We start from the raw sequence: 13,023 nt of genomic DNA, 5'->3' as shown, positions 1-13,023 counted from the left end.
CTGAGACAAGGCAGATGCCAGCACTGGAGGCTGCAGCCCACTGACGTGAGGGACACTACCTACTCCCCGTGCGAAGCCGTCCCGGAAGTCGGTGGCGAATGGTCCGCTCCCTCCTCTAGCTGCACCGTTTGTTCAGTGTTCCCCCTCTCTCACCCCCTCCCCTTTTCTCTGAGTCTCTCTACTTCCCCCCGCTGCTAGGATGCTGAAGGCTGTGGCGTGAATGAGATGGCAGCCGGCCGGCTCTTGCTTTATGCCGGCCTCTCCATGGCCCTCTGCGCCCTGGGTATGCTGGCCGTGGCCATCTGCTCCGACCACTGGTACCAGACGGACGCCAGGAGGCACCGGGAGAGGTGCAAGAATTACGCCAGCCGCACCAACCACCCGGGCTTCATCTACACCTCCAACAACCTGCCCCTCCGCGCCAGCCGCCGCCGGCTCGACCGCTGGGAGGAGAAGCTGCTAGGCGCCCGCAACCGGCGGCAGCTCTTCGCCATGAGCGCGGCGGATGAGTGCAGCAGGATGTACAACTCTACCAACACCGGCCTGTGGAGGAGGTGCCACCGGCTCGGCTTCGACCAGGATATCGCCGAACTCATCGCCAAAGGTACGTGGGCTGTTGAGGGGGTGGGAGATGTTTGTGTTGACAAGAGACCCTCCTGCCCAGCTACATTTACCCACTCCCGCTCCTTAAAGCCCGGCAAAACAACAACAACAAAACAGGAAGTCGCCGTTGAAAGAGGGGCGCCGGACATTATTTCAGCACCGTGAGTTGAGGAGAGCTCCCTACACGTTACCCCTTTATCCTGAATTTCCCTCGCTCAGTCATTTTTTTTCCTTTCTGATGTTCTTTATCACCCCCCGAAGTCTCCAGTAGCTAGCCAAGCACTCACGGGCGGGGGGTGGGGTGAATATAAACCAGTGATCCTAACTTTACTTTCGCTCGGGGGTCATTATGAATTTCTAGCAATTATATTCTACCTTGGCAGGGAACTATGAGTGACTGTGGTTAATTAATGGAGGACACGGGTCAGATTGGACGGACCTTGAATCTTTTTTTCAAAGGCTTCGGTAAAGTTATGTGTATACACCCTCTACATTCAAGACTCCCAGTGTCCTAGCTTCAGTGAAGTCCAGTGAAGCTAGGTGTTCGGGAGGCATGTTATAATTTCTGAACTCATGGTGTTTTCCCTTGACCACCTCTCCCACCTCAATCAGGTGGGATGATGTAAATAACCTGCAGGGAACTGTTCAACCCTGCCCCGTCCTCCCAGTGGCACTTTGTGTAGATCATGCCTGATCATTGGCAGCCTGTTCGACTGTGGAAGAGAAGCACAAGCTTGTGCTTGGCGCTTCCGTCAACTAATACCCAACTTGCGGCACATGGATGAGTGGGTTGAAGACAGGAATTCTTGTCCTGTACCTTAGTCTCAGATCTCCTAACCCAGCATCAGCTGAGTGGGTGAGGGAAAGGATTGAATGCAGGTGATTCAGAATATGATTTGTAGCATACAAAACTAAAAGCAGGGGTAGACCATTTGACCTGCTGTCCCTGCCCCATCCTACAGTAATTCCCAGGCTAATATTCTTTTTATACTCAGTGCTACTGACCCCATATTCCTTGATCTCCTTAATATCCAGAAAAAATACCAAATGGGAAGCAAATTCTGGAGTAACATAACAGAACAGGTGTTTGCATCTAGACCCAAATTTTCCAAAATAAGAACAGGGATTCTGGTTTTGAATTCTGAGAACTGCTGGGCAATGAGAATGTGCATGCTCCTCAAGTGGGTCATCGATAGTTGCTCTGATCTTGCATCACAGTTTCCTACAGAGTAAAATGAAGCTGACATGTGGTAACTAAAAGATGAAGATTTTCCTGTTTAGATCTCTGGTTGCCAAACTCACCAGGGTAACGCGGGCAAAGCAGTGCCCTTCATATGATTGAAAAGCCAGAGGCTGGGATGAAGAGATCTCCAGAGTATGAGGGGGCAGGAGGGAAGAAGAGTTTTCATAAGGCCATACTAAGGTGTTTGCAGATGGTAGGAGAAGCCAATAATGAGACAGGCGAGGAGCTCCATGGGTTTGAAAAGTAGGAGTGAGTTGGAGAAGGGTGTGTATGATCAGAAAGATCAGCCTTATTTGTCACATCTACATCAAAATATCGAAACAGACAGTGAAATGAGCCATTTGCATCAATGACCAATGAAATCTGGACTTGTGCTGCGGGCAGCCTTGCTCCTGGTGCCAACATAGTACTTCCACAATTTACCAACCCTAATCTGTACGTCTTTGGAATATGGGAGGAGCCCTGAGCACCCAGAAGAAACCCACACGGGAAAACTACAAATTCCTTACAGAAGGATGCAAGAATTGAACCTGGATCACTGGCGCTGTAAAGCAATGTGCTAACTTCTACAGTACCATAACACCCAGTGTAGGTTTCAGTACACTGAGATTACAGAGAGGGTGTTGGTAGATGGCACAGTTCACAGTTTCACAGGAGCGAATGGAATTCCGTCATCCATGTCTTTTATCATTATGTTCCCTGCCTAGAGGTGGGTGGCTGTGTTTGTGCAGCTCTGTAACTGAGAATGCCACCAGCTGGCATACACCTATGTGGGTGGAGAACAACTAATCACTACTTGATTTTTAAAAGATTTTTTGGAAGTGTTACAATTAAACAAAAATCCTGAGCTGTGGATCCTGTAGAGGGCTGGTCCTGGTAACAATGTGATTCTCAGACAATGGGACCCACCCAACCAATCGGCATCATGAGCCATAGTTAGTGACCCTGTATTACCAGTAACACACACTAAGTGCTGGGAGATCTCTGCAGGCCTTTCTCTCATGGTCCACTTCCCTCTCCTTTCAGACTCCTCCTTCAGCCCTTCTTCCACCTATCACCTTCCTGCTTCTCACTTCATCCTCCCTTCCCATCCACCTATGTTCCCCCTCACTTAGCTTGCACTCGTTCCCCTCCACCCACCTTCTTATTCGGGCTTCTTGCCCCTTCCTTACCAGTCCTGACGAAAGGTCTTGGCACAAAGCGTCGACTATTTATTCCTTTCCGTAGACGCTGCCTGACCTGCTGAGTTTCGTGTGTGTGTGTGTGTGTGTGTGTGTGTGTGTGTGTGTGTATGTATGTGTGTAAATCTGGATTTACAGCATCTGCAGAATCTCTTGTGATTATAAACACTAGTCTGTTTTCCAAAAGGTAGAAGCAGTACCTAGTTACATATTTTAAAGGAGCAGCAACACTTAGTTACATTGAATGGGAATTATTGGGTTGTGTTACTAGAATTGTCGATCAGTTGCCGAAAGTAAAATATTGTCACTGATCATTGACATTAGATGAAGATAAAGATCAGCTTTATTTGTCACATGTACATCAAAACTTGCAGTGAAATGTGTTGATTCGGTCAATGATCAACACAGACTGAGGGTTGTGCTGGGGACAGCTCGCAAGTATTGCCATGCTTCCAACATCAGCATGGTATGTCCACAGTTTATTAACCCTGACCTGTAGGCTTTTGGAATGTGGGAGAAAACCAGAGCACCTGGAGGAAAACCCATGCAGTCATGGGGAGAATATATGAACTCCTCATAGATCATGGTAGGAATTGAACCCCCGATCGCTGGTGCTGTAAAGCAATTGCACTAACCGTAAGCTATGATGCTGCCTGTAAAAGTACTGGTAATTGTACTGGTTAATGCTATTGATATAACTGCATTCTTTACTGTGATTAGACAGAGAAGGGAGTTAAATCACCAGCAGCAATGTTGGATTGGCAGCATCTTTTATTAGCATTAGATTGTTATCACTAGTCAGTGATATTAAATTGCTTCCATTGTGTAATAAGATTAGATTGCCAGCACTCTTAATCATATTTTAATACTCTAACTGGTTAGAGACAATAGACTCCTCTTGCTGTTTGGTGAAATTACACAGCTCGCATCAGGGAGAGATCATTGACTATGCTGGTTATTAGCATTAGACTACAAGCACCAACTGGTGACATAGGGCTACCTGCACTAGTTTACTTACCATCATCAGAGATGCTCAATTGCTAGGAAGAGTTATCGATCTTGGACTGGTGAAAATAATTATTGATGTTAGGGATTTCGATAATGTTGGCGATATTAGATTAGTGGGGTCTGTTGGTAACATCGGACTTCTAGCACTCGTAGACATTAACCATGGCATTATTCAGAGAGCACAATTCAAGGCACGGTCAGTGAGAGATAGCTAATTGATGGTGAAAGCTAAAAAAAGTCTAACATTTTGAAATGAGAGGTTAAATTAGCTTTATTTGTCACATGTACATTGAAACATTGAAAAATACAGTGAAGTGCTTTGTTTGCATCAAATGTAATCAGCACGTGTTGTGCTGGGCAGCCTGCAAGTGTGGCCACACTTCTGTTACCAGCATAGCTTGCCCGTAACTCACTAACCCTAACCGTACATCTTTAGGATGTGGAAGGAAGCTGGAGCCCCTAGAGGGAACCCACACGGCCAAGGGGAGAACGTCCAACTCCTCACCAACAGTGGCAGGAATCGAACCCCGATCTTGTTATTTACCAATCATCACATTAGTCAGAGAGTACAACTTGAGGCATGAGCAGTGAGTGATAGCTAATTGATAGCCAATAAAATTTTGAAATGAGGACATTTGACAAGGCAGGCCTGATTTTGTCACTGGTTTATTAACTGTGGATGGGTGATAATTCTCAACACTGATTTTAGACAGCTAGAAATGGGTTAATGATAACGGAACTGCTCCAATTGGCAATCATGTGAGTCTGCTGGTATCAGTTATTGACTGGTGGTTGGTTTGCAGTGATCAATAGTTAATGATATTGACTAGTTGGCTTAAGTGAGTATTCATAGGCTGCATGCATTGGTCTGAGGTAGGGAAACGAAGCTCACTGGCTGAAAATGATGGAAGCAGAGTCCCTGATCGTACTCAGTGTTTTTGGCTCAGCACCTGCCCTGATGTGATTTACAGGGATAAGGACTGACCATTGGACATGGGATTAGTCTTAATATTTCCTTTTAGTCTGCATGGATGTGATGGGTTGAGTGTCCTCATTCTGTGCTGTAAATTTCTGTGATTTAGAGCTAACAGTTAAGCATCGGGTTCCAAAAGTAGCAAATCTTTGCTACTGGTGGAATATTTCTAGCTGGTTTGTGATGAGAAATTGTTAGCACTGCTAAGTGTGGATATATTATAAGACTGTAAGAAATACAAGTAGAATTAGGCCATTTGGCCCATCAAGTCTTTTCTGCCATTCCATCATGGCTGATTTGTTATCTCTCTCAACCCTATTCTTCCCCGTAACCTTTGATGTCCTGACTAATCAAAAACCCATCAACCTCTGCTTTAAATATACCCAATGATTTGGCTTACAAAGCTGTCTGTGGCAATGAATTCCACAGATTCACCACCATCTCCTCAAAGTCAAATCAGTGAGAGTTGTGCTGGCGCAGCCTGCAAGTGTGGCCATGCTTCCTACCCCAACATAGCATACCCACAATTCACTAACTCTAATCCTAATCCATATGTCTTTGGAATGTGGGAGGAAACCAGAGCACCCAGAGGAAACCCACATGGTCACGGGGAGAACGTACAAACTCCTTACAGGCAGCAGTGGGAATCAAACCCTGATCCTCCCATTGCTGGTGGCTGTAAAGCGATTGTGTTAACCACTACACCACTCAGCTACCTTATTAACTCAGTTTGGTTTGATTGAACTGTTGGCATCAGTAAATCCTAAAATCAATCAGTGATATTAATTTGTCGCAATACAAGATTGCAAATGCCAGATAGTATTTCGCTACAGATCTTGGTCTGCTAATGCTGGTTAGTATTATTTGACCATTGGTGTCAGCTAGTACCTAGTTGGCTGCACTAGTTAATAAGAATAATGCCTGAAGTTTCAGGTAAAGAGCAGCAAAATTGGAAATCATTGTTAGTAGTTCAGGAGCAGTGGAAGGGTTCCTATTTATTTCAGAGTTCATTGTTAAGACTACATTGAAATATTTGGAGTGCATGACATCGGATCTTAAGGAGAAGGAAACATGGGAAGATGATGAGCTAAACGATTAATTTGTCACAGTGGGTACACGTATTCACAGAGGAGAATAGCCAGCCGGTTATCTAATATAGAAAAGGCAGAGGTTCGTGGAGAATATTCTGTCAGCATGAAGCTGGTATTGGACAGCATTTTCAGAGTTATGATTAAATCATCAAAGAAATTAGTTCATTCTGTGCAGGTCAAAACCACACCACATTTAGCATGTTGCCTGTGGCTTTGTCTGGGCGGCTGCGGTTGAGGAAAACAACAAAGGATGCGCTGGGACTATAAGAATGAACAAGCTGCATTAAAACCTGGGAGAGGATGTGATCCAGATCAACGGACACTGCAGTCTTCCTCCTTGGCGTAGGACAAGAGGGTGCAAGTATTTCGGTTAAATGAATCTAGCTCAGTCAATAGGTGAACCAAGCTGCCAGGCAACAATATATTATTGAGGACTGGAGAAATGCAGAAGTAAACAGGGGCTTCAGTCCATCAGGTCCACACCAGCCATTAACACTGCCCTGACACATTACTTTCCTTCCACACTCACATCATCTCCCTCCAGATTCAAACACCAACTAATGCTGAGGGCAATTTACAGTGGCCAATTACTTTACCAATTTACAAATCTCAGGGATGTGGGAAGAAACCGGAACCTATATGGCCACAGGGAAAGTGTGCAAGCTCGACACAGACAGCGCCTGGGGTTAGGATTGAACCTAGTTTGCTGGAGTGACCCTACCCATTTTACCTTGTATTTTCATAGATCAATGTCAGGGTTAAAATCAGGTTTATTATCACTGATGAACCTTGTGAACTTCGTTACTTTGTCACAGCAGTACGTAGACTAAATAGTGCAGAAGAGGAACAGCAGCTTCTCCTTATCGTGTCCACGGACGGACTCTACATGGCCCAGCCAGAACTGGACACATTTTTGTGCCTTGTTGTTGAATTCGGCAAGATCTGCAACAGTACAGGGTTCCTCTAGCGATGGGCATTGCAGGAGATGTTGCATAGTTTGTGGCTCAGTTCTGCATTCACAAGTTGTCGGGGCCAAGGTAGAAGCATTCACGTCGTGGCCCTGTTTCAAACAATTCTACCACCACCACGTGCAGCAAGTAGGAACAGCTCATGGGTTCATTGACAATTCAGCAATCTGATGATGGACAGGAAGAAGCTGTTCCTAAAATGTTGAGTCATCGGGATCCTGTATGTCCTCCCTGATGGTAGTGTTGCAAAGAGGTGGTGAGGGTGCTTAATGGTGGGTGCCGCTTTCTTGAGACATTGCTCTTTGAAGATGTCCTCAATGTTGGTGAGGATAATGCCTATGAAAGAGTTGGTTTAGTCTACGTATTGGAACCTCCATTCCAGGTGGTGATGTAACCAGTCAGAATGTTCTCCACCATACATCGGTAGAAATGTTTGTCTTTGGTGACATACCAAATCTCCTCAAACTCCTAATGAAGTGTACGGGGTCTCTTTGTATGTTAAATTTAAAATGGCTTCTTTGTTATGTTAATCTTTTAAATTGCTGCATATGTGGATTAAAATGGCTTCTCTGTTATGTGAAATGCTGAGAAAATCTCTAGCTAGACATTTGCTTGGGTTAATACAGATAGCAGGGTGCTATTAGCCAATGGGTGTTCATGTATCGGTTTTTTTCGAATGATAATGCTGTCTCATATGACTGGGGACGGGGTTTTTGGTGGGGAGTCGGAGGAGAAACGAAGAGGACGGCGGACGGGTTTTTGGCGGGGAGTCGGAGGAGAGATGGGGAGGACGGTGGATGGGGTTTTGGCGGGGAGTCGGAGGAGAGACGGGGAGGACGGTGGATGTGCGGAAAGGCTCTGGTCGATGACTCCGGGTGGTCCCGAGCCGTGAGTCAACAGGATCCGGGTGGTCGTCAGGAACTGATTGAGCTCCAGCGGTTGTGCACAAAGAACTTGAACTTTGATAAGTCTGGCGCCTTTTTTTTTCCATTACTTCTTTTTCTGTATCGAACTTATATTAATTTCATAGACTTAGTAATACCTATAAAGTGTACTTGGTAAAACGTACTGTGTGTGCTGGCTGATGATTGATGTTTGGGATTGATTTGGGTGGCGTTGGTGCAGCAACCGATCCAGCAGGAAGCGTCCAGGCCGGTGCCGGGTGGGATTTCCCCTAGACATATACGAGCCAATATAACTGAGCGTTACAGAAGTGTAGCCACTTATGTGCCTTCTTCAGAATTGCATCAATATGTTGGCCCCAGGATGACAGCCAGGAACTTGAAGCTACTCACCCTTTCCACCACTGAACCCTGAATGAGGACTGGTGTGTGTTTTCCTGACTTCCCCTTCCTTAAGTCCACAATCAATTCCTTGGTCTCGCTGACACCCCATCGTGCTTCACAGGCTTGATATGCTGGGAGATTTTAGTTGCATTTTGAACAAGCCATCTGTATTGAATGATTCTCTGGTTTAATTGGCTATCAACCATGTCTCAGTGGTTGCACAGAGTCGGAAGAATGTGAATTGAAAGCCCACTCCAGAGATTCGAGCACATGTTGTTTTTGTACCTTTACCCACGTCCCTTGGAAAGCAGTGTGTAGTAGTGGAAGAATTGCTAAGCTAGTTAATAAGCTGACAGGTGGCAATGCTGTTGTTTTCATATCTTCTGTCTTTCCTTGGAGATTATTGTTAACCTGTGGAAATATTTGCAGCCTTATTTAAATCTGACAGGCCTGAATGGGAATATTTCTTCCCTTACCAGACCGTACAATGGTTGTATATGATGGAAAGTTTGATAGGATATCATTTTAGAGTTCAGACAAGAAGTTGTGGTGTTTTTTTGTGTTGGCTAGGCATTATATCAAAGTCAAAGTAAACTTATTATCAAAGTACTTGTATGTTAGCATATACTGCACTGAGATTAAAAATTTTCTTGCAGCCATTTACAGGAAAATAAAGAAATACAATATAATTTATGGAAAACTATAAATAAACTAAGATTAACAAACAACCAAAGTGTAAAAGAAGATGAATTCTACAAATAAAATAATAATGAGAACATAAATTATAAAAAGTCTCTGAAAGTGAGCCTCTAGGATCAGTTCAGAGTAATGGTGAATGAAGTTATTCGCACTGGTTCAAGAGCCTGATAGTTGTAGGGTATTAACTGTTCCTGAACCTGATGGTGTGGGTCCTTAGGGCCCTGTATTTTCTGCCCGGTGGTAGAAGTGAGGAAAGCACATGTTCTGGATGTTAGAGGTCCTTGATGATGGATGCTGCTTTCTTGTGGCAACACTCCATGTAAATGTCTCAATGGTGGGGAGGGCTTTGCCTGTGATGGACTAGGCTGCATCTATCATTTTCTGTAAAGTTTTCCATTCACGGGCATTGGTGTTTCCATACCAAGCCATGATACAACCAGTTGGGCTACTCTTCACCATGCACTCCTAGAAGTTTGTCAAAGTTGCGACGCTGAATCTACAGATTCCAAAGAGAGTAAAGACACTGATGTGCCTTCTTTATGATGGCACTTATGTGCTGGTCCCAGGACAGATCCACTGAAATGATAATGCCATTTCATTGTTAGAGATATTGCTTCTGTGGATGAGATATTATTAGTGGTTTAATAAGCATGAAAAAAGAATCTTACATTTTGGTACTCAGGCTTGCCTTGAATTGCAGTACTCTGAATTTTGTTGTTACTTTTGGTTATGCTCATGATGGAGCTGGCTGAGTTTACAGGCCTCTAAGGCCACTTACGATCCTATGCATTAGAGGCTCCATGCTAGATAGTGATGCGATCAGTCAGAATGCTCTCCAACATACAAAGTCTTTGATAAATTTCAAAGTAAATTTATTATCAAAATACCTTCATGTCACCATATGCAACCCTGAGATTCATTTTCTTGCAGACATACTCAATAAATCCAAAAACCATAGAATCAATGAACAGGATGGCCAACCACCATACAAATAAATAAAGAAATAATAATAAATAAACAATAAATGTGAGGTGGAAGAGTCCTTGAAAGTGAGTCCGTAGGTTGTGGGACCAGTTCACTCCAGGACATACCAAATCAACTGAAACCTCTGAGGAGGTATAGTCACTGGCATGGCTTGTTTATGATTGCATCAATGTGTCGGCCCAAGGACAGATCCTCTGAGGTGTCGACATACGGGAACTCAAAGTTGTTCACCCTTTCCAGTGACTCTGCACTTTTAGTACCGTATATGGGTAAACAAAGACAGAAAAATAAATACCAGAGAGATTCTGTGGATGCTGGAGATCCAGACTAACACACACAAAATGCTGCAGGAATTCAGCAGGCCAAGCTGCACCTATAGAGAGGAATAAACAGTTGAGACTGATGAAGGGTCTTGGTCCGAAATGTTGAATGTTCATTCCTCTCCATAATTGCTGCCTAAGGACAGAAAAATGTTTTCCCTCAAATATTGCAGATGTTGAAAAGCTGAAACAAAATGAGATGTAGTGCCGGCTGTCAGGGTTATGAGAAGCAAGGTTGATTCTGAAAGCCAATGACCCTTCATCAGGAAATGAGAGAACAAGTGCATTGAGTTGCAGACAAGGGATGGAGAGAACAGAGGAAATCTCTGTCATTTGGCTTCTAAAAACTAGTAGTTGATGGCACAAAAAATAAACAAGAAAACAGGAAGAAGAACCACACCAGTGGAGAATGATGCAAAAACTGTAGTGGTTACCTGAAATTGTTAAATTTGGTATAAAGTACAGGGAATTCAACATAGCTAAAGGTTTAAAGATTAGCTTTATTTGTCACATATACATCAAATCATATAGTGAAATGTGTTTGTGTCAAATCAAATCAGTAAGGACTGTGCTGGGCAGCCCGCAAGTGTTGCCATGTTTCCAGTGCCAACATCGCATGCCCACAACTCACTAACCCAAACCATAAGTCTTTGGAATGTGCAAGAAACCAGAGTGCCCAGAGGAGAATGTGGTCACAGGGATCAACATACAAACTCCTTCATGTTGGTGACAGGAACTGAACTCCAACTGGTGATTGCTGCCATTGTAAAGTGATGTGCCAACTGCTATGCTTACATATCTCCAATGGAAGATGTGATGCAGCTCCTCAACTTCATGTTAGGCATCATTGGAGGAATGTAGGAGGCCGAAGATGAGGAGTTTAAAAAGAGAACAGGACAGATTTAAAGTGATGAGCTGCTGGAAGCTCAGTAAAGTGCTGACTGGTTCCTGGTCAACATTGGGTAACATAGTGGTGTGGTCAGTACAGCTGGAGACACAAGAGATAACACATACTGGAATATGAAGCAACAAACAATCTGCTGGAAAAGAAACTCGGCGGGCCGAGCAGTATCTGTAGGAGGAAAGGAGTTGTTGACATTTTGGTTTAAAGCTGTGCATCAGGACGGGTGATCAAGAGTATCCTACTCCATGCAAACGAAAGTCCATATTGGTTCAGCTCACGGTCAGCAGTGGTAGCAAACATTAGGCTTGACAATTGATGGTAGTCTCCATCCAAATTCAATGTTGATAGTAAAATTGTGATGCCAGAGCGTTGGAGGACTGCTGGTCTTAATACTATTTTTTTGAAAGTGAAGTGCTGAACAGTAATAGAAGGATAACAGAGTACTAAGAGGAGGTTAGTTTAAGTGGTGACAAATCATTGGAATCAATTCTGAGGGACGATATAAAGCTTCATTTAGAAAGATAGATTAGGATGGATGTGTTTAGGGAAGGCCATGACTGAATATCTTGAGTTAATTTTTCAGGAGGTGACAGAGTCAGTAAATACAAATATATGGGTTTCAGTAATGATTTTAGCTTGGTCCTCCATGGTGGCTGGTCAAAGTATTAAGATGCATGGGGTCCAAGGAGAGTTGCATTTTGGACTAAGAGTTGGCTCACTGGCTGGGAGCAGAGGATAATTATTGATGGGTATTTTTAGGACTAAGGGCTATTATTGGGTTCTACAGATTCTTTGTATGGTGCTCTGATTTTTATATTGCAGCTTTATAAAACTCTAGTAAGGTCACATCTGGAGTATTGTATAGAGTTCTGGTTGCCTCATTATGGGAAAATATTGAGGTTTTGGCGAGGGTGCAGAAGAGGATTAGCAGGATGCTGCTTGGATTAGAGGACATGTGCTATAACAAGAGATTGGACAAACTTGGATTATTTTCTCTGGAGTGCCAGAGGCTGAGGAGAGATCTGATAGAGGTTTATAAGATTATGAGAGGCAGAGATAGAGTAGACGGACAGTATATTTTTCCCTGGGTTGAAATGTTCAATACCAGAGAGCATGCATTTAACGTGAGAGGGGGCAAGTTCAAAGGAGATGTGAGAGGCAAGCTTTTTCACACCAAGCATGGTAGATGCCTGGAATGTGCCGCCTGAGGTGGTGGTTAGACAACTACACTGGGGACTTTCAAGAGACATTTAGATGGGCACATGAATGTGAGGAAAATGGAAGGATATGGACACTGTAGGCAGAGAGATTTGTTTCATTGCGTATTTGATTACTAATTTAATTGGTTCAGCATAACATTGTGGGCCAAAGGGCCTGTTCTTGTGCAGTACTGGTCTATGTAAGATATTAGATGATGCAAAAATTGGTCATGTGTTTGGCAAGGAGAAGAGAAGCTTTCAACTTCAAGAGGATGTAGGTGATCAGTCAGTTGGACAGAAGAGTGGCAAATGGAATTTAACCCAGAGAAGTTGGCGAGGAGGTTTGTGGGAATGCCATTGCAAAGATACAACAACGACAGGGAATGCAGAACAAATGAGAGGATTTGGACAGAGAGACCTTGCAGTGGATGGCCATTGATCCTTCAAGGTAACTGGATAAGCAGATCAAATGCTTCACTATATCAGGCAAGGCAGGGAATATATTGTCCATTTTATCTTATGAAGGAGCAACTTGACTTGCCATATGCATTTACATGTACTCTA

At 43.9% G+C, this 13,023-nt stretch overlaps 1 protein-coding gene across 1 annotated transcript in view; it reads left to right on the top strand.

Moving 5' to 3' along the window:
- The first annotated feature begins 225 nt into the window (after positions 1-225).
- The window catches only part of tmem178bb (transmembrane protein 178Bb), a 387,449-nt gene continuing 374,651 nt past the window's right edge, over positions 226-13,023 (top strand). The window contains exon 1 of the mRNA XM_072269423.1: positions 226-604. Coding sequence (XP_072125524.1) covers positions 226-604 — 379 coding nt within the window. The remainder of the gene's footprint in view (positions 605-13,023) is intronic.

Source organism: Mobula birostris, chromosome 9 (assembly GCF_030028105.1).
Source record: "Mobula birostris isolate sMobBir1 chromosome 9, sMobBir1.hap1, whole genome shotgun sequence".
NCBI lineage: Eukaryota > Metazoa > Chordata > Chondrichthyes > Myliobatiformes > Myliobatidae > Mobula > Mobula birostris.
Note: the sequence above shows the minus strand (reverse complement) of the source record. Positions and strands in the feature narration are given on the sequence as shown.